At 38.2% G+C, this 25,341-nt stretch overlaps 1 protein-coding gene across 6 annotated transcripts in view; it reads left to right on the plus strand.

The window, feature by feature from the left end:
* The window catches only part of DISP1 (dispatched RND transporter family member 1), a 90,582-nt gene extending 65,632 nt beyond the window's left edge, over positions 1-24,950 (plus strand). For all 6 annotated transcript variants that reach the window (XM_050316471.1, XM_050316473.1, XM_050316472.1 and 3 more), the window contains 6 exons: positions 8,016-8,045; positions 12,080-12,203; positions 13,447-13,574; positions 14,010-14,107; positions 16,138-16,235; positions 21,295-24,950. In XM_050316471.1, the coding sequence (XP_050172428.1) occupies positions 8,016-8,045; positions 12,080-12,203; positions 13,447-13,574; positions 14,010-14,107; positions 16,138-16,235; positions 21,295-24,939 (4,123 nt within the window). In that variant the 3' untranslated portion in view covers positions 24,940-24,950. The remainder of the gene's footprint in view (positions 1-8,015; positions 8,046-12,079; positions 12,204-13,446; positions 13,575-14,009; positions 14,108-16,137; positions 16,236-21,294) is intronic.
* The last annotated feature ends 391 nt before the right edge of the window (positions 24,951-25,341 follow it).

The raw sequence follows: 25,341 nt of genomic DNA on the forward strand, positions 1-25,341 counted from the left end.
ACAAACCCAAAGTCCTCAACTGCTCTTCATAGGACATCACTCCCAGCCCTGTTGCTGAACTTCCAAATGAAAATACACACGTATGGGATGTCAATATGATTGCATTGACCTTCTCCCATCTCTGATGACTTGATGGAATCGTATTTTCCTGTTGTAAAGTGGCATGAGCCAGAAGTTTGTGAATGGGAGATATCAAAACTACCTGTTACTTTTTCAGAGTGGGTTAATAAAGTTTAATATTGATTTCATAGCAGAAAGGAAATGAATGAAATGTTGGCTTAGTTAAGTATGTAGGGTCTACCCCACTCTTTAGGATTTTACCCAGTGTGCATGCTGTAGGTCAGAAAGCATATACATGTTTATGCTTAAATTTAAATCAGAAATAGAGCAAGGATCACTCAGACAATGATTTTATGGCTTTTAACATCTTCCTTACAACTGCTTTCCTTGCAGAAGGGCAGTGTTATTTGTTCATACTTGCTGTGAACCTAGAGCTCAGTTGGAACTGAGAGGTAGGTAAGAACACAAGAAAAGGAGACAAGAACCTTTATAAAGCTTGCTATCTCAAGTACAAAAATGTGAATTGACAACTGCAATCCAGTTCCCAAATAGCATATTGATTTTTGGTCTGCATAGCTTCATTTGGCTTAATTTTATGCAAAAGAATAGTCTTAGCAGAAGTAATTCATGTGTACAACGTTAAGCAAAGCTGCGGCATTGACATTTCACGCATTTTAATGGGATGAAATAGGAGTTAGTTTCAGATAATTTCACCCAGATAATCTAGAGATTTAAAAAATAGATTTTTTTTGTATTATTCTTTGATATTTTAGGTGGAGAAAAACCCCTGAAAATTCATTACATTTTGCCTGCTTTCAGTAAAACCTTAAAAAAGCAACTTTTCAGAAAACTGAATTTTCTGCCTTATTTACACCATCCTTCTGCTGTGGGTTGCCCTATTCTTCCTTTAGAGATCTAAATAAGTAAAGCTAAGTGCAGCCAAATAAAATGCATATTTAAAGAGCATCTAGATAAAGTTCATGATTAGAATCAAGGAAAACTATGCATCATAGCAAAAAATTTAATTGGGAGTCTTTTTTGGCAACTTAATCCATTGGATTTGTTGTCTGAGTGACTGTAGTGATTGTTAAAATGATAAAGCACATAGGTGTTATATCTGATACAGCAGGAAAAGCTGGCTTCATATTTTAGAGCAACTCAGGTTGTGCTCGTGGTTCAATGACAGTCTGAAAACATGTGGATTTTCTTCCTCTGCAGGGATTTAGTTTGTATTGAATGTTCCAATGGAGAATGTACCATATGATGCATATCTCGTTCTATCCTGCAGGGATTTAGCTTATCCATGAGTGTAATAATGACAAAACCCTACCTTTTATCACTTCTGGTAACCAGATCTACCAACAAAGGGAATAGTTTCCCTCTGGCAAAGTAAAGCATTGAGGTTAAACACCTCATAATCCTTGAACAGGAGGGTCTTTATATTTCTTTTTGGTTGGTTTTTTTCAGTAAATACAGCTATTTATTGCAACTTAGCATTTTTGACTGAAGTGAATCTTTAAATTAAAAGAAAGAGTGCAAAGTTAGTTTATCTAATATGGCTTTTTACAGTTTTTTTATGTACCAGTATGTTTAGGCATCTGTGGTATACAAGATACTTCAGAAAGGAAATAGATATTATTTCCATCCTAAAGAGTACACTGTTTCACAAATATGCTATGTGTTTTTATGGGCGTAATATTATTTGTATCAAGGGAAATAATACATTCCTCTTAGAAATACCTACAGGAGGGAAAGTAGAATTAAGATTATGTGAGACTCTCAGTGTTTGTCTGAATTGCCAGAAACTGAAGGTGTTACACATTTACTGCAATGGCTACAATTTTCATTTACTCTAGACTCTTGTTTTGCTAGAGCAGTTATCATGATTGCTTCTGCTGCTGTTGTGTTGTCTGCAGTGCTGTCAGTGATTGCTTTACATCCCTCTGACACCTTTACGATAAGTAGCTGTAATGTATACATTTATTTTCGAACTTTTGTGAGCTCAGCACCAAAATGAAGGAGACCAGCCACCTGACCAGCTTTCTTTGAATGATAGTTTGGAAAATTGGGCTTTTCCTCATCTGTCAAGTTGCTGTCAGGGACCATTTCCGTACTACCCTTGTGCCTGGGTTTGAGCCCTGAAATTGTGGCTGGCTGTCACTGTTCATATCCAAACAATATTGAGTATGGATCTCAGCTGGATTTGCTAAGGGATGGCATTTATCAGCAGTCAGTACTTTCTCCATTAGAGACCAGTTCCTGCAATTAAATGGGAAAAGACTTTTACCTTGCAAAGGTTCGTATCTTTTTGAAGTGCTTCTAGTCCAGCCAGCTGGGGGTTCCTAATAAACTTCTTGACGGCAGGCAGTGCAATTAGTGCTGGTTCCAGCTGGGAGATGGTACCAGGGCTGGAAGCTGAGTCAGCTGCAGCAAAGCACCAGAATCAGTTGGATATTATATGTATTATAGATGGAGAGCAGCTTTCTGCTTCCCTTAACTGCTGTCTCCCAGGAATGAAACAGAGGAGAAGCACCCATGCTGAGTGCTTTAGATTTATGTGATGCTGTAGTTGTTTCCTCACACCTTAAAATAGGACACAACAATCCCAAGCCATGCCTTTGTGCTGCCCCATGTCAGGGTGGTAACCCCACAGGCATTAATTTCAGCTCAAAGTCTAAGTGGCTTGTTTCCTCCACGGAAAAATGGGGAAAAATTCTATATCCAAGTTCTAGTCTCTACACACTGTAAAAGAGAAATTAATGGCATCTAAGTGACATGAAATAAATCTGAAATCAAATGTTTAGCCAGGGCAATATCCAGAATTGTAATAGGAATTTTAAGAAGGTATTATTTGGATAAATTAATATGAAGATATGATTTGGAATGTGTTCATGCTTTTTAATTGACTCTTAAAAAAAAAAAAAAGATACTATCAGTGTAAGCTGCAATGTTCCTTTTCAAAACCATATTAAAATCTCTTTCAACCTGTTAGGTTATTGATAGCTGCTAACACTTTTTAAAAATTATGGTTGCTCCACAACAGCTAGAAAACTCTCTTCAAAGTATGCCTGTTTTCCTAATTTTCTATTAATGGAAATGAATACAAAACCTTCTGCAGGGTTTCTTGCACCCACTAAGGAAGCAGCAAGCATGGATTCCTTGTGCTGTGAGGCAAAGGGGTTACTTAAATTGATACCTGTTTCTTAGCTGAGGTTTGTGAGGAAAGTCTGCAAAAGAGTGTTTTGAAATGTCTAGATACTTTTATTTGCCTCTGATGTGTTCAGTCATGTATTTCCCTGAAATGCATTAGCTTAAGGAAGCACACTGCAAATGCAGTAAATCAGCCATAATGTTAAATTCATTTGTAACAGTCCCATGTTGAGGAACATGTTCACGAAACATCGCTCTGTGCCATGTAATGTCCAGGTGACATGAAAGTTATAGAACTAGGTTTAATAATACATAGGATTTCCGTGGTATTTTCCACAATTTTCCATTGTGAATCTTGAAATTAAGACCAAACTCCCCTCTCTGATATACCCATACCAATCTATTAACTTCCATGTGAAAACTCATTCAGTGCTGTAACCAAAAGGAGACATTGGCTTCATTGGGAACCTGAAGTCAGGATATTGCCCTGTGGCACAGCGTGTTACTCTCCAGGAAGCTGGAGCACTAGTCAGCATCTTTCTCAGATTGAAAAATATGTAAAGCGATGGTAGCTTTTAAATGTGTGAACTGACCCTATTCAATTTGGTAAGTACACAAAGGTACAAATGGTTTCTGTAATCTCACTGTTCAAAATATGGGTAGAAACACTGAGGCCGAGTGCTAATTTAGTCTGAAAAGGTGAATATTAGAACTGTAGCAGTCCAGTCACAAGGAGTGCCCTGAGCCATCCTCTTGATACTCTGTTATTTCCTACAGTAAACTTGATTATATTACAGCAACCCTTTGTAAAGACACCATTGCTCCTTTTCACCGTGTTGCACAGAAGGATGCTGGTCAACCAAAATACATTTCATATTGAGAAACATCTGGGGGTGTTAACCAATCTATTTATCTTTTCTTTATGTATTTCTTAATTGTGTGATGCTCAGACAAAACTTGCTATTAGGAAAGAACAGGATGAAGCCAAGCATCTGTTGGGCAGGGGCTGACAGTCACAGTAAATGGTGGTAGAATAGAGCCTGTCCCTTTCTTCCCCTTTCCCTTTGTCCCCCTTGGTGCACAGTGTATTAGGTTTTAATCAGTGACTGCAGTTTATGTCAATAACTTGGTTGTGCTGGTCTGGTCACAAACAACTGTGATTGTCACTTTCTGCTGTCAGGCTTGTGAGAACGAGGTTCAGAGGTAATTTAATACACGGATCAGCTTGGCTTTTGTCCCAGCAAAATAATGGAATTCACCATTTCTTTCTCATGAAAACCAATGAGGATTGGTTTTTGTCTGCACTTTTTTTGGAGGTTACTGCTGTTATTTAAACTGGCTCAATGAAAGTATAATACTTCAGAAATTAGACACGGCAGCATTAATTAAGTGGGAAAGATCTGGTTTTGCCATGCATTTCTGTATTTTAGAGCATAACTAAAGAATTTTTGGGGCATAGTTTTCAGGGATAACTTTTCCTATCGACCAATATAATAGAGTCATCACAACAGCTGCAAGGGATTGGTTACACTGCTGGAATTCAGCTGGGTGTACACAGGTTTTTTCAATGCATGCTTTTCGAAACAAAACAGTTTGATAGCAGGTGTGACCTTTAACCCTCCCTAACTTTGAAGAACTTAATCATCATCATTTGTTCAGCACTGAATATATTTTGCAGGTGGAGGAAACAGAGGGAAATGTAGTTTGGTTTTGATGGGAAAGGGGGAGGATGAGGAGTGGTTGTGTTGGTATTTTTCCTCCTTTTGTGTAAACCAAATTAGGCAAAGTTAATTTTTTAAAGTTCTGTCTACAATGAATTTTACATTCTATTTAGAAAATCTGTTTTGTCAGATCTCAGTTACAGAGATGTAATTGAAAGACAGAGTAAAGCTTAAAAAGAGAGATTTAAAATATGCCTATCTACTAAGAATTTGCATGTGGAAAGGGCTGGGATGAGCGAATATACAAGATGTATAGTGTAGAGAGAATATACAAGAAGATACATTGAGAAGGTGGCAGCATCATCCCTGGAGTGTTATCAATTACACGTTGGTCCTTTCCAACAACTTTGTCTTGCCAGCTTTGTGGGGACCTCAGATGAGGTTCTGTACCTCGCTGTCTGAGCAAAGCCTTGAGCTAGGGGGCATTGCACAGTGATGTGGTCATGGCTGTCTGGATGAATCAGCTAACCCTTACAGAGCCATGGGGATCACAGTGACGATCATACAGGGGTATAATGATGTGGGTAACAGCGCTGCAGCCCCTGTGTAGAAGAAAACATTGTCTCTGTGGGAGTTAATTCTCAGCTAGAGCACCTGCTTGTTTGTTCAACCTTGTAAGATTAACTTCATTTTAAAAGCGAGCACTAAAACTGACAAAGTCCAAGGATACAGAAGGCAGTTCTATCTGCTAATGTAAGTGGGAATTGTCACAGAAACCCTCATACAAGTCAGCATAATTACAAAGCTTGTACTAGCTGTTGTCCTTGGATGGCTGTTGCATGTGCCACGTTGTTGTCTGGTGGTTGTTGCTCGTGGCAGGGCCCCTTATGACACAGATGAAAACGGGACTCACTGTCACAAGTGACTGAGTATATATGGAAATTCAAATTTACAAATAAAAGCTGGAAATTCATGTTTGATGACAGTAAATATGTCTGTTCACGTTCCTCTCTCATCTGTAAACCCAAGAGTCTGTGCTGCAGTTACAAAAATCTGTTATACCCAACTCTGTAGCTTTGTCCCTTTCCAATGGAGGTGCAGAGGCACATTCAGTTTGTGCTCTGCATTGGTGCTGAATTACTGCATGAAAGGGCTTGTCTGTTCAAACTTTTCTCTTCGTACAGAGTCCTGTTACTGCTAACTTTAGATTCAAGTTTAGTGAGTTCTGACTTCAGTAACTAGTTTATTATGGTCCAGTGTAGCCTTAGCTGAGAAAAGTTGGTTATGTAGTTGAGGCTGTAGATCAGATGGCAAACAGTCCCTTGAACCTGCCACAACTTCTTTTCAGGCTCAGGCAACCTACTGTTGCAAAGTCGTTTCAGAACTTTGTTTGTTTGGGTTTCTGTACATTTTGGCTGCTGCTGAGTCTGTTGTTCTTGTAGTGGTACCAGAAGTTTTTAGCATCACGTGAGAAATTGGGTATGTTCAGTACCTCTGAAGGTCATATTTGTGCATCTTAGACTGGCAGTCTGAGGATTGGTGACACTTCATAAATTTAATCTTCACTTTTGTGGCTGGATTTAACAGAGGATCTTTGTCTATACCTTTCCTTAATCCTTGAGTTACTGCAACTGCAGATTGGTTATTCTGTTTTTCTCCTCCTTTTCTCCAGCTTCCACATGGCTGCGAGGAGCAACTCTTACTACTGTGTAGTACCTACAGGCATGTCCCAGTTAACAGCTGCACTGGGTTGGAGCATTTCCAAACAACAGTGATTCCAAATTACAGCTGATAGAAATTTGCTTTTATAGAATTCTTATTTTGTACAGCAGTTGTCAATTACATTTTCATCACACTTTTCCTGTCCTGTTAGCAGTGCTTTGAATCTGTGTCTGAAGTGGCCTGTTGCTACATAAAGAGCTGATTTGCATTGGATTGTACCTTTTGTTTGGTGTAACAGCACTGTGTTTCATAGGTTCAGATTTCTGTGGATTATTACCTTACAGTGGCTCAGAGTTAGAGATAGATACAGTCTGAGCAGTCTTCACACCTGATGTGAGCATGGTTGCAGCTACCTTGAGATGCCAGCGTTTTCATTCCCCTGGACGAGGATTTCAACCCATTGTGTTGAATCTTGTGCTCTGATGGACAGCAAATTTCTTTTCTGTGTAGTAAATTAAGCTTTTCTGAAAATCTCTGAGGAGCCTGAAGTTTGAATGTTGTTCTGGTGGTGTGAAAATGTACAGATGTATGCTTTCAGCAACCGCAGTGTAAAATTACTAAGGGATCTGTTTTATGCATGTAGCTGTTTCTTTATTCATTGATTTCTGTGCTTCTTTTAAAGAAGTAATATTAAATATGTCTTTGGTGGTGAGACAAGTCCATAACTTAACTGAAGGCATAGTATGGTTACATCTTTGGAGTGATCATGTGTTGCACTCATAGACAGGAACTTCTTGAAAGGACTTGCAAATTTTTCATGGAAGTCTTTTATTTTAAGTGAAATGTGTGTGAAACTTACTGATCCAATAGCTAACAAAATGAAGTGCTCACTGAACTGATAGATAATAATTTTCACTTGGGTTTGCTATCTCCTTATCAAAAATAATATTAGATTCTTAAGAAATAAGAAAAACTTGCATAAAAATTATTTTAGAGAGATACTCTGTCATTCTATTTCCTGTATTATGGCAAAACAGAATTTATGGATAATTTTTCATAATGGAATTGCAAAGGTCAATTAATGAGGTTTGTGGATTGCAAAGTCAAAGCATAGTGTTGTGGTTGTCTGCTCCCATCATGTGCAAACTTTGTCATGATTTTCAATTGTACTGAATTTTTAGCATGTTACTTTATTTGGTCTCTTGTTGAAAACTGCAAAAGCCTCTGGAATAGTAATCCCAAAAATCAGCTGCATAAAATTCCGCTTTAGAAAACCCAGCTGTCTGTAGTAGTAATTATTCTCTGAATTACTTGTTTGCAAAGACTCAATTGAATATGATTGTGGGCCTTTCAAAATAATTCATATTCCAAAATATCTGATATTCATAATTTATTTGCTTATCCATGTATAGGAAGAATTAAATTGGTAGGTGCATGCATATTTCATCTTTTTTCAATGACTCTCTTTTTTCCTCCTTCTAGGCCTGCCAGACCGTTCAAGTTACCAAAAAGGTAAGGTCCAATGCTGTCACATGTGAGGGTTGCAGAATGTTATTCCCTGCACAGTGCAAGAATAAGGAATATTCAAGGAAAATAGTAAACAAGCAAATTTAAACAAATTTTAAAAGCAAAAGGTACTTCTTTATGCAGTGGGTAGGGAATTTCTGAAACTGCCACAGGAGGTCGTGGAGGCAGATAGCAAGGTCAAAGAATGTTTATGAGAATTCATCTACAATGGGTCCCTAAATAAACACTGAAATAAAGAGGTTGGGACAAGTTCTTTAACTTCCCTAATTGTAACACATCTGTGAATTCTGAGGGAGCAGGAAGAGGATAGAATGCAGAAGGTGGCCAAACTCAGGTGCTCTATTTATGGAGAGACAAGCAGTCTCTTCATTAGTACTAGGCCAGAATTTAAAAACCCGTGCAGATTTCAATGCTTCTTGTTTTCATCTCTTTAATGGCATTTTTTTCCAGTCTGCACCATTCTCTTTGTGTGTATGTACACAAGCATGAAAACTCCATGCCTCAGTACTTTTTTGATTAAGGGCTACTCTGAGAAGTGGCTTAGCTGTATCATCAATAATGATAAATCAACCTGACAGACAAGGTCAGAAAATTTCATCATAATAGTTTTTTCTTCTTCTAAAACCAGAAGCCCCATGCAATCAAGAGCACTAGGTTTGGATTGTATACACTCTGAAGAATGGCAGGGTCAGAGAAAATAACAGAGCAACGCATCTAAAGCTGTCAACGCAACAGTCATGGCAACAAGGAACCATCTCAAGTGAAAAAATATTAAAAACATAATCCATCTTTAAGATTTGCCTTCAGTAAAGAACAGAGCTGTTTGTTAAGTACCTGGTTTGGGTTACATAAATCTGTGTGTTGCTGTGAATTCAGTCACGCAGTGACCATTTTACAGTACAGACACTATATGTGGTGCATTTCTGTGTAGTGGTGGTGGGTAGTGGTTTAAGTTGAGTACATCTGCATACAGGTGCTGATTTGAAAAGTTTAACATCAGCCACGCATTAGTCTGCAGCTTAAAATGGGAAGGAAAACTAAACAATGTCTTTTGTGTCTTCTCCTTCTGAAGAAACTATCTGAGGTCTTGGATCACCTTAGGGCAAATAGCTTGAAACCAGCGGTGCTTTTAGTGGTGCTAAATAGCTGAGATAAATACCGATTGAATTACTGTATCTCCGAAGCATTTTGAGTTATTTAAAACATGAAGAAAAAAACAAACCAAACCTTTTCTAAGTGTGTGAAAAACGTCAGGAGGAAATAAATTAATGAAAGCTATATGTATTTTAATGGGACATAGCTAGCTGAAAGTAGTAGTACCATTCTAACAACTAGACTGAAAGCAGGGGCCAAGTGGCTGAAAGAATGATCTTTCAGTCAGTGTCAGACTTAAGCGAATTCATCAGTCAGTGCTTGAATAGTTTGGAGGGGAAAAAAAAAGAGGAGGATAAGTTATCAGTGTGGCTACATGTCCACGTCACTGCACAACCAAAAAATAGTTTTAATTAGGCATCAAAAAGCAGGAGGTGTTACCTTGATTTAGAAAAGTACTAAAGGATGTGCTTAGCACTAAGGATATCCTTTCTGAATGTGATTCCTCGATTGAGGAATTGATGTCATCATTTTCCTCTTGGACTCCGTGGGGCGTTATCAGGTCGTTTATGCAGAATCAGGGCAGTGGCTTACTTCTCCTGGAGAAAAGAAAAAGTAATTAAGCTCTTTTTATGGCTTTTTAGTGGGTGAAAAATAACTGCCATCTGTTCAGCCAGGTACAGTGGTTTGGGGTTGAGGCTCATTATAGGCAACTTGCTTGATGCCAGAGCCCTGAGCAGCACCAAATAATGCTCAGACAGGTAAAATTTAGTCTGGCTAATCCTTTTTGTCAGCTCAGGTCAGCTTTGCTTATCTGAATTTCAGTATGTGATACAAGAAATAGGACAAATTTGCGGGTGTAAACAAGCACTTACTGTTTCCAGTATGTGGCTTATTATCACGTTAAACACTTTACTTAGGACATAGTTTCCTTTACACCTAGTGACTGAAAGAATTTAACCAAATTAAGAGCTGCTCAGCTGAGAATGGACATGTAGAGACAACATGTCAAAGTGTGATGAATAGGAACTGGCACTAGTGATGAATAGGAAAATAAATCTTTTGGGTATAACTTTTATGACTTCAGAGCAAATGTCTGACTAGCAGTGTAATAGCTAGTCAGTCTAGCTTGGTGTTTATGAAAACATTTAGTCCTATAAATAGGAAAACTCTATTAGGTCATTTACTTCCCTTCACTTCTACTTTGTACAATTGCTCATTTGGCAAGCTGCCCCTTTGTGATTCACTTTAATAAAAACTTAAACTTCAGATTGTTTTTCAAGCCTTTACTAATTAACCTCTCGTGTGAGAATGTAAGAATTATTTCATGTTTACCTAATAGGAAATTGAGATACACCCAGTGCTTTGGACTTCCTTTCTCCTTAAAGGTGCACTTAGACCCCTATATGTGCCTATTTTCACATGCTATGGAAAGTCAGCCATAAACTTCCTCACTGCTGTTGATTTTACAGTTAGAATGCTGGGAAAGCATTGCTGGAGTGAAGAGATGGCCATTCCCTCCCTTCTTAGCAGCAGGACAGAAAAATTCTGTAGAGCTGGTAATTGTATTGTGATTAGCTAATAAGTTGCTCTTAAAACTGAAGAAGAGCCATGATCTTTTGAGACAGTAGAAATAACTAAAGGATAAGTAAAGCTATAAACTTTCATGTTACACTGCTTGTAAGGTGAGGAGGAAGTAACAGTGTAGATCTTCTTGATCAATATTTAGTGTGTACAGAGACCATCCGTATAGAATGATTCATCGCCTGTAATTATTTTTCTAATGTCTTTTAAACTTTATGGGACTTCCTCTAATCTCTTCACTTCAGACAGTGTTGCTTTTGAAACATAAACTCTATGAATTAAAGTCTTTACTGTAAGAAAAATTATTTAGAAATTAAGATTTCTGGGTTTCACTCGGTTTCTGATACTCTTCTGTCAATTTAACAAAAATAAAAATATTTTACAAAGTCAATGAAAGTTGGGTTTGCATATAAAAATCCTTGCACTCTTAAAATTTAGAATGAACTAGGTGTTAAAATGCAAGGATGTATGTTATGCTACAAGACTAGGTAGTTAATGTTGATTAGTTTATGTATCATGTTGACACTCCCTCGCATCTTTGAATTTACAGCAGATTTCATGGATCATTAGTGTGTAGGGTTTGAGTATTTTTTTAATGACTGTTGTAAAAATAGGGGATATGTTTTCTTTTGGGTTCTGCTTTAAAAGTGAGGGTTTTTCTCTCTTTGTTTTCTTTAAAATGCTTAAGTTTTCAAAAAATAAATAGTGATTTCTTTCTATCATTAAATTTTTAACTAAGTATCTAGTTTTAGTGGTCCCCAATCATGGATGATATCTATGCCAAACATTAAGTATAAAGTTAAGGAAAAAGTATTTATATTTAAAAAATTGTATTTGATCTTAAGCGACAGTTTTCAATTCACATATTCTTTTTTTTGCATATTTTTCTGTAAAAATATTTTCTGTGAATTATTGCTATGACAGTTTTAAATGCTGAACATGTAGTAAGCAACAGAAATATCTATTTCAGTCCATAGTAAATCATCTTTGTAGCAGCACAAAGAAGATCTAAGATAAAGCCTGCATTTTTGTCAGAATCCTGAGGGGAAAAAAAACAGTCTGACATGAAAAGCTTTCTGTATAAGAATAGAAAGTTTTAGGGAGATTTGAGAGAAAGTTGGAGGGGGGTTCTTACCATAAAAAAAGGAGAAAACCCCCAACAAATGTGTGGAAAAAATTTTTCCGAATGGCTTCTGTCCATTTGTGATAGGCAGCTTAATTTCCTGTAAGAGTAACAAAGAACACGGGTCAGTGTTCTTTGGTCAGCTCTTTGGAGAAGTGTGGATTAATTTTTCTGTGTAACTTTCATTTCTGTAACGTCTCTCTCTGCCCCTCTCCCATAGCTATGCCGCGCTAATCGCCGACTGGCCTGTGGTGGTCCTGGGCATGTGCACTGTGTTAATTGTGGTGTGTGCCCTGGTTGGAATATTAGTTCCAGATCTTCCAGATTTCTCTGATCCACTGCTTGTAAGTAAATATTAATCAATAAGTGTTTTCTGTTTGCTGTTTCTTCAGTGACGCCAGGAAACAGCAATTGGTAGATTCCTCATGAGTTGAGATCTGCCCAGAGAGGAAAACTGAGTCTTAGTATGCCTGAAAAGATTTCCTGTACTGTCAATCTGTTTGGGAAACTATTTCCAGAGAGACTCAACTGGTAGTAAGCTTGCAGAAGCAGTTTCTGTCTAACGAATCCACGAAAAAAAATTAGTTGTTAAAGACCCTTGCAATTCCTCTAATTAAAAAAGAAAAAAGTATGAAATCTTCACATTGGAGCAGCAAACGGTGATACAAAGCAACAGTGGCTATTGGAGAATGTTATCCACTAGTTTAAATTCTCTCTTCATTTTGCTATTGAGAAGTCATATGTCCTCTAGCAGAACTGCTTAGATTGATAATGTAAATTCATCCCAGTTTTAGATGTACAGCACAGTACAACAGACCATACGTTCTAAATCAGGTTTCAAAGACTGAGGGCCAGTATTAAAGGGAAGGGGGTTCCAAGTGCCTTCTGGGGATGAAATGATCTCCATATTGGAAAACTAAAAGTAATCTTTTTCAGATTCTGTTAAATACTGTGCTCAATTCTTACTTTTCTTGAACTGTCTTACACAGGAGTAACTTTCAGGACTTCTTATTGAAAATACTGCATTTAATTATTATCCTTAAATAAAAATATACTGTTTCTATAAGTTATTGTTATTTCTAGTATAGTATGTGTATATGTACATATTCATATGTAATGGATATTTCTTGAAAACAGTCAAGTTGTTAAAATTGTTTCAATGTCACTTTCAAAATTATGTAAAGCTCTTAAGTATATCTACTCTATTGCTCTTAGAGGAATAGAGTAGGTATACTTTGGAGTTTTTTAATCATATTTAATCAATAAAGAGTGATAAATGAGATAATGTAGAGGACTTTGTAGAATGCCCTTACTCTGAAAACTAGGTGTTGAACATTTGGTAGACTAAATCATCTCTTCTCAGGGAGAGGAGTAGTACATGCAAGAATTCTTAATCCCTCGTCACTCTGTACAGTTGGTCATTATTTTGTCTGACCTGTCATAAAGCATTTTACCTTTAGAAGTAGATGCCTGGAGTAATTATGCTTCATAATGAAAACTATCCATCACTTTGATCGTGTTTCCGCTTTCCCATTTGAGCTAAAGAATGAAAGCTCTTAATGGAATTTTGTGATTTTCTCCTCTTAGGGTTTTGAACCAAGGGGGACAGCCATAGGACAGAGGCTGGTCACGTGGAATAATATGGTGAAAAACACAGGGTATAAAGCAACACTTGCAAACTATCCTTTCAAATATGCAGATGAGCAAGCTAAAAGGTAGGAATTTGTATTTTAAATGTATTTTATTTTACTGGTGTCTTTTCTATGTATGTAGTGCTTGCATTGGCACCCTCTGAAGTTAAATGTATGTACTTCCACTGATTTCAATAAATATTGAATCTGATCATCTGCAATTCTCAAGGCCTTTCATATAAGGCTAGATGTTTCCCATCTCAAACTCTTAAAGGTGTTTAATTTTAGTTTTCTCTTAGAGTTAGGGATATTTTCAAAACTAGACTCAATGTCATTTCCTTCAAAGTCTGTTAATTTAAAGAAAAAATTAATTTATGTCAGTTTTTGTATACCAGAGGCACATTGGTAAAAATGTGTTTTATCATATATAAGAGCTGTTAAGGTGTGTGATGTGTTTGGATGCTCCTCTTTTAGCAAGTTCTTTGCTAAGTTAAGGTAAAATTATTTATTCTGGTTTAGTCATCAAGATGACAGATGGTCAGATGATCACTATGAAAGAGAGAAGAGGCAAGCAGACTGGAACTTCCACAAGGATACCTTTTTCTGTGATATTCCAAGTAAGTGAAGAAATGGTGTAAGGAAGGCTAAAGACTTCTGTCAGTTGTATGTTTTTGAACACTTCTATACATTGCATGCCACATAGGAAAGTATTTTTTGCTTAGCAGGCATATGGGCTCAATAAGCACCTTCTTTCTGTGTGCAGAAGTCTTGAGAAAATTCAGCTGAAATGTTGTGTTCTATTGGTTCTTCCTGGGAAGCAACTGTATTTACTTAAAGTGCTTCCTTTAAGTGTTTCCGTTTCCTGTAAAGAATTTTATTAGTTCTTTGTGTTACTGATCATTGTAAAAGCAGTGCTTTGTGTGTGACTATGGAGGTAGAGCTTAATTCACTGTAGGGAAGAAGTTGTGTTCTATCTGTGCCATTAGCTTAGTTCTAAAAAACCTAAATCAAAATATTTTTCCTGTATATGTCTGAAAAGACATCCACTGGTCATCTTGGACAGAAGTTAGGGGTTTGTTTAGGGTAAAAGAAATGCACACACAAAAAACCCTCAAAGAAACAAAAATAAAATAAAAACACTGGGGACTTATGAAGTTGACCAAGTTAAACTAGAGGACAAAAAAAGACAAGGAAGTCTATTGACCTTTTACAGGGCATACTGCAGAACTTTGATAAGTCCTGTTCTGGCAGAGAGCGTGCATTAGCAGATGTAGATCTTGACTTTATTCATATAACGACTCGCTCTCTTTTACAGCAACTTCCATATGTGAGGACTGATAACAGAGCACAAAAACATAATTGTGAAGTTATTTGTTTATATTACTTGATCTAAGAGAGGGATGACCAGTGAATACTGGGGTGAAGAACAGATTTTCTTTTTTCTATTACAGTACGGTCTTATATCTAAGTGAGAGGATGTGAGCAAGGTCGTCATTTCTGCTCATGTGAGCAGAACCGAATTAGACTGAGCATATCATGAGTAAGGAAGAGGAAATGTACTCGAAACTCTGCTGAGCATTAACTGCAACTTGAAAGAGAATTAACTCCTCTTATCCTGCGTGCTGTTTCTGCACAGTCTCACTCTCATTCTTTCCACTGCTGTTTCTGTGTAGTCTCAATCGTGGCAGTCATGAAGGAATTGCACTTCTATGGGAAAATTTGCCAGTCCGTTATGTAAAGAAAACAGTTGATTTCCTCTTGACCCGTTGTTGTCATTCCTGGTGTCTTTCTTTGTCTGCTCCATGATCTGCAGATTTCAGTTCCCTTGATCCTAAAGCATGGTCTGACATCATAAAACCCTACCCCCAAGTCTTTTCATTAGAGTCTTGTGGAAGACAAAAATTCTGCAGATTCACAACAGTGGGGAAAATTCAGCCTTTTGATTTTCTGGAATATTTTAATTAATGTGATAATGTTTCTTAACACAGAGTACCATACTGTGTTGTGCAGTACCGTATATTTCTGTTTGTATCTGTTTCCCTTGTGAGCTATGCATTCAGATCTCACTGCCACTAAGTAATTATTTCCTTTCCTAAAAGCTGTCTTCTGATAAATGCAATTTAATTTGTAATTTAAGCTCTATGTGTCTAAACTGTGGAATTCTTAAAAATGGCCTCAAGGATATCACAACAATTTCCACTCCAGTCATTTGCTTCTAAAGCAAAAACATTCTTGTAGAAACAGCTTTATAATTATTATTTATATTCTCAAATGACTTACTAAATCAGCCTTTGATGACTATTATCAGCGTTCTGCCATTATGCTGTGCCAAGAATTTCGTAGTTTGCTGATTAGATCTTTTGATTTTTATTTGTTTGTCATATTTGAGAAGATAGTTTGCTTAAACAGAAGTCTGTAGAGCTTCTGAGTGGTATAAAGATGCCATATTTACTATAAGCACTTTAAGGAAATGGAAACTTTCATGTGGAGCAAGTCTTACAGATAAACAGCTCATCTTGAAAAGGAGGTGAATTCCCATGACCTGACAAAGATTTCATCTGTGTCATTTGAACAGTGGGATTTTGCTTTAGGCTTTGATATCAGGCACACCCAAACAATCAATAAAACCCCCCTCTTGTGATTTCAGGTGATCGCTATTCACGAGTGGTGTTTACATCAACAGAAGGAGAGAATTTGTGGAATTTGAATGCAATTAAGTCAATGTGCAATGTAGATAACTTGAGGGTAAGTAAATATGGCATTTAATTTGTTAAACTTGCAGATATGGAGTATGTATTTGAAATTTTCTTTTGCTGCCCATCACCATCCGGTAGCATATGAGAGGACTTCACATTGTTCCCATCATGTCAAACGGTCAGTCAGCATGCAGGCAAAGTTAAAAAACAATTTGCAATTTGTAAATCAGATTATGTATGAAGATTTCTTTGGTTTTGCTACTAATAACATCCAGAATGGGGTAGAGGAGGGTTGCTTCAGGAGTGTTTTTTTGCAGAAAGGACTGTCTTTATATTCACTGTGTGTTTCCTCATAGAATAAAATTCCATGGAATTTTGTTCTCGTTTCCCAGCAAAGAATTCATTTTCCTTGCTTTTTCACCTTGAGGTGAACTAGATGCACCCTCATCGCACGTGCAGTTTTCTCTGACACCCGGTGGGGTCACTCAGGTTTTTTTTCTGTTAGTTTAGAATGGAGATCAAGTGGGCATCAACAGAACATAGATACAGTAGCTAGAAATATAGCCCACTTAATTAGATGTGGATAATGGTGCCTACAGAGTAATATCTTAGTTTTCTCTTTAGAACCGAGGAAATGAAAGGTGATGTTTTGTCATGGTCTGTCTGGCCTGGTGTATTTTTACTTGACTTTCATTCTACTTGGTACCTTGCATAGTCAAAATAACCTTTGGAATAACCATGTTCAGAGGCTTCTTTTACATGTGTTACGAAGGTAATGTAGCACTCTGATTGAAGTCGATGTCCGTTTTTGACTGAAGGAAGTTAACTGACAAAGGCTAAAATAAAATAAACATCCCAATAGTACATTTGTAAAATATAAGCTTGTCACTTGCTGGAGTAAACTCCTTTAACCTCTGAATAGCCATGAACTTTTGTATCGGTGAATTTGCACGGAAATAAAGCAATATGGTTTTCTCCTGTTAATATTGATCTATTTATTTCCATTTTTTCTCCTGCAGAACAAAACTGACCATAAACAAATTCAGATTATACCACGTTTATTTAATGAGGATGTTGCCTTTTAGACAATTCTGTTAATTTATCAAATTTCCAAATTTTTTTTTCCCACAACAGCTGTCGTTTACTTTGTTAAAATGTTGAGCTGTAGCAAAACATTGTATAATGAATCTCCCTTGCACTCTGCAGACAGGCATTTTGTCCTGGTTGGCCTCCCTTGGTGGCAGTCGTTTTTGTCCTCATGTGCTCGTGAGGTGTTCCTTATTTCCCCATCAAAGATTATTGCACTGACAGGATGGCTCATGTGGTTGTCCTTTCTCTCTTTTGATCAGAATGAGCCAGGTGAGAGCAAAGTATGGTATTTAAACTAACCCAGATCAATTTTGCATGAACTGAACTGGGGAGTAATCATACTGCCAGTTCAATCGGGAGATTCAGTGGAGTAATTTACAAGGGTAAAAATTGAGAGTTAAGGAGGAAATTCTAATCTACATGTTTAAGTGTTGAAGCTTAGTAACACAGGCAGCTGATGCAGGTAAATCGCAGGTAGTATAGGTCATTGCAAAGCAATGCAGTCTGAATTAAAAAAACCCATAATAATTCTATTTAACAGAAGACAGTTAATTACATCTGAAGAATAATCTCTGTCATGATTGCGTTACTCTTGAGGAATTTTTCTTTGGTTCCTCCCTATATGCACATTTTGATAATAATGTATTATTTCAAACACTGCTTTGCTTTCTGAGGGAAGGATGAAACTACTTTACTTCAAAAGAAAGCACCACACATCTTATAGCCATAAAACCAGCTCTTCCTTTGAAATAAGAACACTTCAGAAAACTAAATGTTGGCAATTTCAGCTACACCCACAGTTGTGTAGATATTTATAGAGGAAATTGTTGCAAATAATGTTTCTGTGGATCTTTATTTGTAATTTACTTGTAATTTACTTCAGAATGTAGTAATTGAATACCGCAGCTGAACAGAATAATAGTGTATCATGATAGCAGAATTGATTTTTAGCTAGTTAGTATATAAAACAGAGTGATATGGTTAGGTTTTGCAATTATTATTGGTCTGTGTATGCAAATTTATAATAAAAATTAGATATTCAGGGCTCAGAAAGGGCTGAGGCTTTTTTCATTATTTCTTTTTTAAATGCTTGTTACTTAAAAATAACATTTTTTAATTATTTTAACACTTTCTAAAAGTTTTCAAGGACTTTTAACACTTCTTAGAACTCACAAAGTGCTGTGCTATGCCCCACTTGTGAATACTGAGTTCTGGTAGCAGCCAGTCCCTAGGGAGGATGCTGATTTGCACTGCAGTGATCGGAAGAAATCTATGACTCCGGTGACCTTCTGGTCTTACAAACTCTTTCCTGACTGGAGTTATTTTTGCTGTTGAATTCAAGCTTGTTTAGAGCCACAATTCCGTTGAACTAAGTGGCAAAGCTTTCTGTACCCAAAGATGGGAAAATCACACTATTTTCTGCAAATCCAGACCTTAAAATTTGTATGTTTTTCTGATGATAAGCAGGATTTCAGCACCAAGTATTTGCTTTAGTATGGAACCAACAGTATATCCTTATGTGTTAATTGTATTCCCATCTGCTTGTAACTATTTTGACTATATGTTTTACTGACACCTAGGTGCTCCATCCTGCAGCTGCTCAGCATATGGTAGTTCCTATAATCTTCATGGAAACTCTATTTACAAAATAGTTATAGGAGGTGCTCTAACTTTTTACTAGTTGGATAAGAAGAGCCTTTTTTGGTTTTTTTCACCTGTTAATTGCAGAATGTTTTCCCATTAATCCATAAACTGTTATTTTAATAAGCTTCAAAGACTGTGTTATCTCTTCAGACTGCTTCCCCAAAACTGTGTATTGGGGAAATGTCTGTTACTGCGGAGATCCATTTGGGCAGATCTGCCCACAGATGCAGCATGTGTGCAGGTTGCACTGCTTAGTTTCTTTACTTGTTCCAAAATAAATTGTGATGTTGCCAGTGGCAGACCAGGTCTGGCAACAGCAAAATGGCCTTTTCAGTTCTTTTGGATCACCAACAAAGCTCAATGCTACAATCTATTAACATTTTACATAATATTTTAATGAGCCACCAGGAGCTAAATTTTGTGTTTTAATTTCTAATTTCCAGCTGCCAGCTCATGTTACTTTATCTTTGGCAGCAGTTCCTTTAACAGTGAATGTTTATGACCTGCAGCGAGTGTTGAAGAACAGTATATAAACCTCATTGTCCCATCTTGAACTTGAATACGTAGAGAAGACAATACAATCCTTTCCTCCCAATTTGCCTATTATATCCTCGTAGGACTAACCTGGAGATGTGCCATGAAAAACACAGATATGCTATTCCAGTGCTTCCTTTTATTTAGTAGGTTGTTCAGTTTTTCCTGAGTTTGCATGTGTGAGTGTTTTTATCTGGAAACAATCAAATGTGAATTATCCTGTTTTTTGGGAATGCCAGTTTGTTATTGTTCAACAACTGGTTGACAAAATTTAGTCCATATTAAAGCTTTTATAACTGCCATGAGAAGCCCCAAGTGCATTTTTTTTGGTCTGCATTATAAAAGATTGCTAATAATAAACCTGTGCAATTTTGCAAAAGAAAAAAAGAAGGAAAAAAAAAAAGAGAACTATGTGGTTTACTTCAGTTCACCTAAACTTAAAGCATGCATAAATAATGTTTCAGGGCCCAATTCTGTAAACTGAAGTGCATGGCTGTACTAACATGATTGTATTAATAGGTGTTCATTCTGTGTAACTTGATGAAGGCTGAACTTTTACATGTGTCTATATACATATTAGTCTATATAAGGACTAATTCTACTTCATCACATATAACAGACTGAAAGTTCTGGTTTTTAAGACTTAAGTTCCTTTTGCCCTACCAAGATCGAGTTTTTTCAGCTTGAGGAAATTTCCCTTATCTAACCTTGCTACTTGAGAGTTTCACTTCTGTTTTATTGATTCAGTTTTTCATAGAAGTGCCTCATGGTGATTTAGCTAAGTCATGCTTTTACTGACTTCAGCTATGTCTGGAATATTCTTGAAGCGGAAGAAGAATATCCCTATAAGGGATTAACACTCGTTCAGTTCAGGAGAGTCCTTAACCAAGATGTTAAAATTACTGTCATCTCTGTAAAGCTCTGGTAGGAGTTCCTGACCCTTGTGCAGTCACTTGAGTTGACACCAGCAGTCCTCCCCCATGTCCCAGCTCTCCCTCTCTGCACTTGCCACTGGTGTCTGCTTGTTCCCATGACTTCTCTGGCCTTGCTGCTGCTCCAACTTCCTCCACTCCGCTCCTGAGTCAACTCTTGGGACTTTGTCCCACCATGGGTGCAGCATTCAGAGGCGTGACTGTTGTCTGTGTGCATCAGGGCTTATATTGGGGTGCTTCATGACAGTGGTGTGCTTGTGCTTGTGTTTTGGAAATCCTGGATGACTTAGGGACGTTCAGTGCCTGGGTGGCAGGCTGAGCAGGTCAGGGGCAGTGTCTGTCAGCTGCACAAGAGCTAAAAGAGAGCCATAAAATCAGGGTTGTAGAAGAGGGGTCAGGTGATGGAAGTCATCTGTCACATCCTTTCTTTTTGGATGGTAAGTCTCCTAGGAACTTCAGAATATGATTCCAAGCAGAATGAAACTTCATTGATTTATGGCTGATTGGTTATTTTCAGGAATATAGCAAGAGATAACAGAAGAGAATTAACTGTCCTCAGTCTGGAAAGAAACAAAATACCTCAGTGTATCTTCAGACAATAGAATTACAACACTCTTAATGCTTCTGCCAATTCTGTGCCAATGTGACAAGTTACTGCTGAGTCTGCTGCGTGTAAGAGGATACGGATCAAAAACAATGTGTGTGGAAATAAGAATTTAAAATGTTAACACAGAAGAACCATAAACTGAATTTTCATCATTTTCGTTTGGTTTTGTTGGGGTTTTTGGGGGAAGCAGGGATTGGGTTGGGGTTTTTTTGTTTGTTTGGAGGGTTTTTGTGGGTGAACGTTTCTAGTAATTTGGACTGTTACTTTAAACTGGACTGTTTGCCCTGCCTGTCTTTATACAGATCAGATCCCATTCCCAGTTTGGTGACCTTTGCCAGAGAGCCACTGCTGCTTCGTGCTGTCCCAGCTGGACACTGGGCAACTATATTGCTATTCTGAACAACAGGTCATCGTGTCAAAAAATCGTAGAACGGGACGTCTCTCACACCCTAAAGCTGCTTCGCACATGTGCCAAATACTACTACAATGGAACCCTGGGGCCGGACTGCTGGGATATGAATGCCAAAAGGAAGGACCAACTCAAGTGTACAAACGTGCCTCGCAAATGTACCAAGTACAATGCTGTTTACCAGATCCTTCACTACCTAGTGGACAAGGATTTTCTAAGCCCAAAGACAGCTGACTATGTTTTACCAGCTTTAAAATACAGCATGCTCTTCTCCCCGACGGAGAAAGGGGAAAGCATGATGAGTATTTACCTAGATAACTTTGAGAACTGGAACGCTTCTGATGGTGTAACAACCGTCACAGGGATTGAGTTTGGAATAAAACATAGGTTGTTTCAAGATTACCTGTTGATGGATACTGTGTATCCTGCCATAGCCATTGTAATTGTTCTGTTAGTTATGTGTGTGTACACGAAGTCCATGTTTATCACGCTGATGACCATGTTTGCAATAATTAGTTCCTTGATTATTTCTTATTTTCTCTATCGGGTAGTATTTCATTTTGAGTTCTTTCCATTCATGAATCTCACAGCATTAATTATCCTTGTTGGGATTGGAGCAGATGATGCTTTTGTCTTATGTGACGTTTGGAACTACACAAAGTTTGATAAACCTCATGCTGGAACCTCTGAGACAGTGAGCATCACGCTGCAGCACGCTGCTCTTTCCATGTTTGTCACGAGTTTTACAACCGCTGCTGCCTTCTATGCTAATTACGTCAGCAATATCACAGCAATCAGGTGTTTTGGTGTTTATGCTGGCACTGCCATTTTGGTGAATTATGTTTTGATGGTCACATGGCTGCCTGCTGTAGTTGTGTTACATGAACGATACCTTCTCAATATTTTCAGTTGCTTTAAGAAACCTCAGCAGAGGGTATACAACAACAAAAACTGCTGGACAGTGTTGTGCCAAATGTTCCACAAGATTATTTTTGCAGTTTCGGAAGCATCCAGGATATTTTTTGAAAAAGTTTTGCCATGCATTGTAATCAAATTTCGATATATTTGGCTTTTCTGGTTCCTTGCCTTAACAATTGGTGGAGCATATATCGTGTGTGTGAATCCAAAGATGAAACTGCCATCGCTGGAGCTCTCTGAGTTTCAGGTATTTAGGTCTTCCCACCCATTTGAGCGATATGATGCAGAATACAAAAAGCTTTTTATGTTTGAACGTGTCCACCATGGAGAGGAGCTCCACATGCCCATTACAGTAATCTGGGGTGTGACACCTGAGGATAATGGTGACCCTTTAAACCCTAAAAGCAAAGGAAAGCTGCAGCTAGATACCAGTTTTAATATCGCTAACCCAGCCTCACAGGTTTGGATTTTACGTTTCTGTCAGAAGTTAAGAAACCAAACCTTTTTTTATCAGACTGAAGAACAAGACTTCACAAGCTGCTTCATTGAAACATTTAAGCAGTGGATGGAAAATCAAGACTGTGATGAGCCATCTCTTTACCCCTGCTGCAGCCACTGGAGCTTTCCATACAAACAAGAAGTTTTTGAATTATGTATCAAGAGAGCTATAATGGAGCTAGAAAGAAGCACAGGGTACCATTTAGACAGCAAAACCCCAGGACCTCGCTTTGACCTTAATGACACCATCAGGGCCGTGGTGTTGGAGTTCCAAAGCACCTACCTCTTTACCCTGGCTTATGAGAAAATGCATCAGTTCTACAAAGAGGTGGACTCATGGATTTCAAATGAGCTTAGTTCTGCTCCCGAAGGTCTTAGCAATGGTTGGTTTGTGAGTAACCTCGAATTTTATGATCTTCAGGACAGTCTTTCTGACGGTACTCTGATTGCCATGGGTCTTTCAGTTGCTGTTGCATTTAGCGTAATGCTTCTTACCACTTGGAATATAATCATAAGCCTCTATGCAATAGTTTCAATAGCCGGAACTATTTTTGTCACTGTAGGTTCTCTGGTTCTTCTGGGATGGGAGCTAAATGTGTTAGAATCTGTCACCATTTCGGTGGCTGTTGGCTTATCAGTGGACTTTGCTGTTCATTATGGAGTGGCTTATCGCTTAGCGCCTGACCCTGACCGAGAGGGAAAAGTAATTTTTTCTCTGAGCCGTATGGGTTCTGCTATTGCAATGGCTGCCTTGACCACATTTGTAGCCGGAGCAATGATGATGCCCTCGACAGTGCTGGCGTACACGCAGCTTGGCACTTTTATGATGCTTATAATGTGCATTAGCTGGGCTTTTGCAACATTCTTCTTCCAGTGCATGTGCCGATGCCTCGGACCCCAGGGCACTTGTGGCCAGATCCCACTACCAAAAAAATTGCGGTGTAATGCCTTCTCTCAGACCTTTTCAGGAGGCCAAGGAGGCAGAGGTCAAAATAAATCACATCCTGTTAGCAAGTATCAGCTGGACTCCAGAAGTCAAAAACCAGAAATGGAGCATGAGCACTATGAGCTTGAGCCCCTGGCGTCACAAACCGGTATCTGCAACCCTGCAGAGAAGGTGACGTACGAAGAAACTCATATCTGCTCAGAGCTCTTCAGCAGCAGGCCCCAAAACATGTGTGTGCCAATGCATCCAGCCTATAACAGTGAAGTGAGTAAAAGCATAAAAAACGTTGCTGGTTCAGCTGTGCTGCAGACTTCTATTGACCAACACACCATATGCCCAGTTTTCTCTCAAAACAGGCAGTGCAGCTGTCCTGATGCATATAAGCAAGTGGCAGCGCAGTGGAGTCCACACTCATGTCACCAGTTAAGTGACACCTTCTGTTACCAGTGTTCTCCTTCTCCGGGAACTGTACAGATCCAGAGTTCTGTAGCTCCTATAAATGCTTTACAGCAAGCTACCGAAGGTTATGTACATCCAGTCCAGCATGTCCTCCACTGCAGTTGCCTTCAAGGAAGGCTCAAAAGAACGATGACACAGAACTCTCTGCCTAAAAATTTTTTCCTCCAGTCCATGCAACAGTTTCAGGCACATCAAAGAATAAACAGGACCGATACACACGCTCATCAAAACCCGGAGGAGAACGTAAGAACTGTTCCAAAGGTGATGAGCTCCTCGCAGTTTCTCTGCCGAAACGCAGGACCTCTAATAGTGCGTTGCTCTGAATGTGAGAACAGCATCTCAAATAACCAAAAGGGATTCTGTCAGCGGACAGACAAGTGTGATGAAAAAGGTGGTACAGAAGCGAATGGGGTTGAAAGCAAGAAAGCCTCTCTGTCCAAGCAGAAAAAGAAAGCTGAGAGCAAGATAGATCAGCATTCTTTGCAGAATGAGCAGGTTTTGAAGGCCGACCAAAATGATAAAAAGCACCTGCTGAGTAGGTCAGTGAGAGAGGCTCGCCACGAGGGTTGCCGTGAAAGTTCACACTGTTGTAGCAAGGCTATCGCAGTGAAGTGCAATTCTGTTGACTGTCAAATGCCAAACATCGAAGCCAATGTGCCTCCTATGTTAATGCGCCCAGAACTTTCCAATGAAAGTTTGTTAATAAAAACACTATAATAAACCTTTAATTTGGCAATCCTGTGTCTTTCTTTTCAAAGTAAGTTTAAAACGCTAAAAAGGAAAGTCCTGAATAAATATGAATTATAATTTGCCTTTTGGAATGAAAAATGTATTTTATAGAACAGTAACATTTATACATTTCATAAAGCCATTACATGTAGTAAAACCTGATGTTGTCCAGAATGTTTTTTTGCTGTAACTCATAAGATGGATTATGTTTCATTTAGGTTTTGTCCAAGGGATTAGGGTTTGATTTCTCCTTATAAACCATCCCAAGAAATAAAGCGTTGCGAAGAAACTCCCTTTTTTTGAAGCCAGGGCTTGTGAGATTGATAACATTTGGGTCAGACTGAGATGGCCACATTTCCTGAGTACATTACTTACCTTTATTCTACTGCT

The sequence above is a fragment of the Myiozetetes cayanensis genome, unplaced genomic scaffold, assembly GCF_022539395.1.
Source record: "Myiozetetes cayanensis isolate MyiCay16 unplaced genomic scaffold, myiCay2020 scf2-11, whole genome shotgun sequence".
In the NCBI taxonomy this organism is placed as follows: domain Eukaryota; kingdom Metazoa; phylum Chordata; class Aves; order Passeriformes; family Tyrannidae; genus Myiozetetes; species Myiozetetes cayanensis.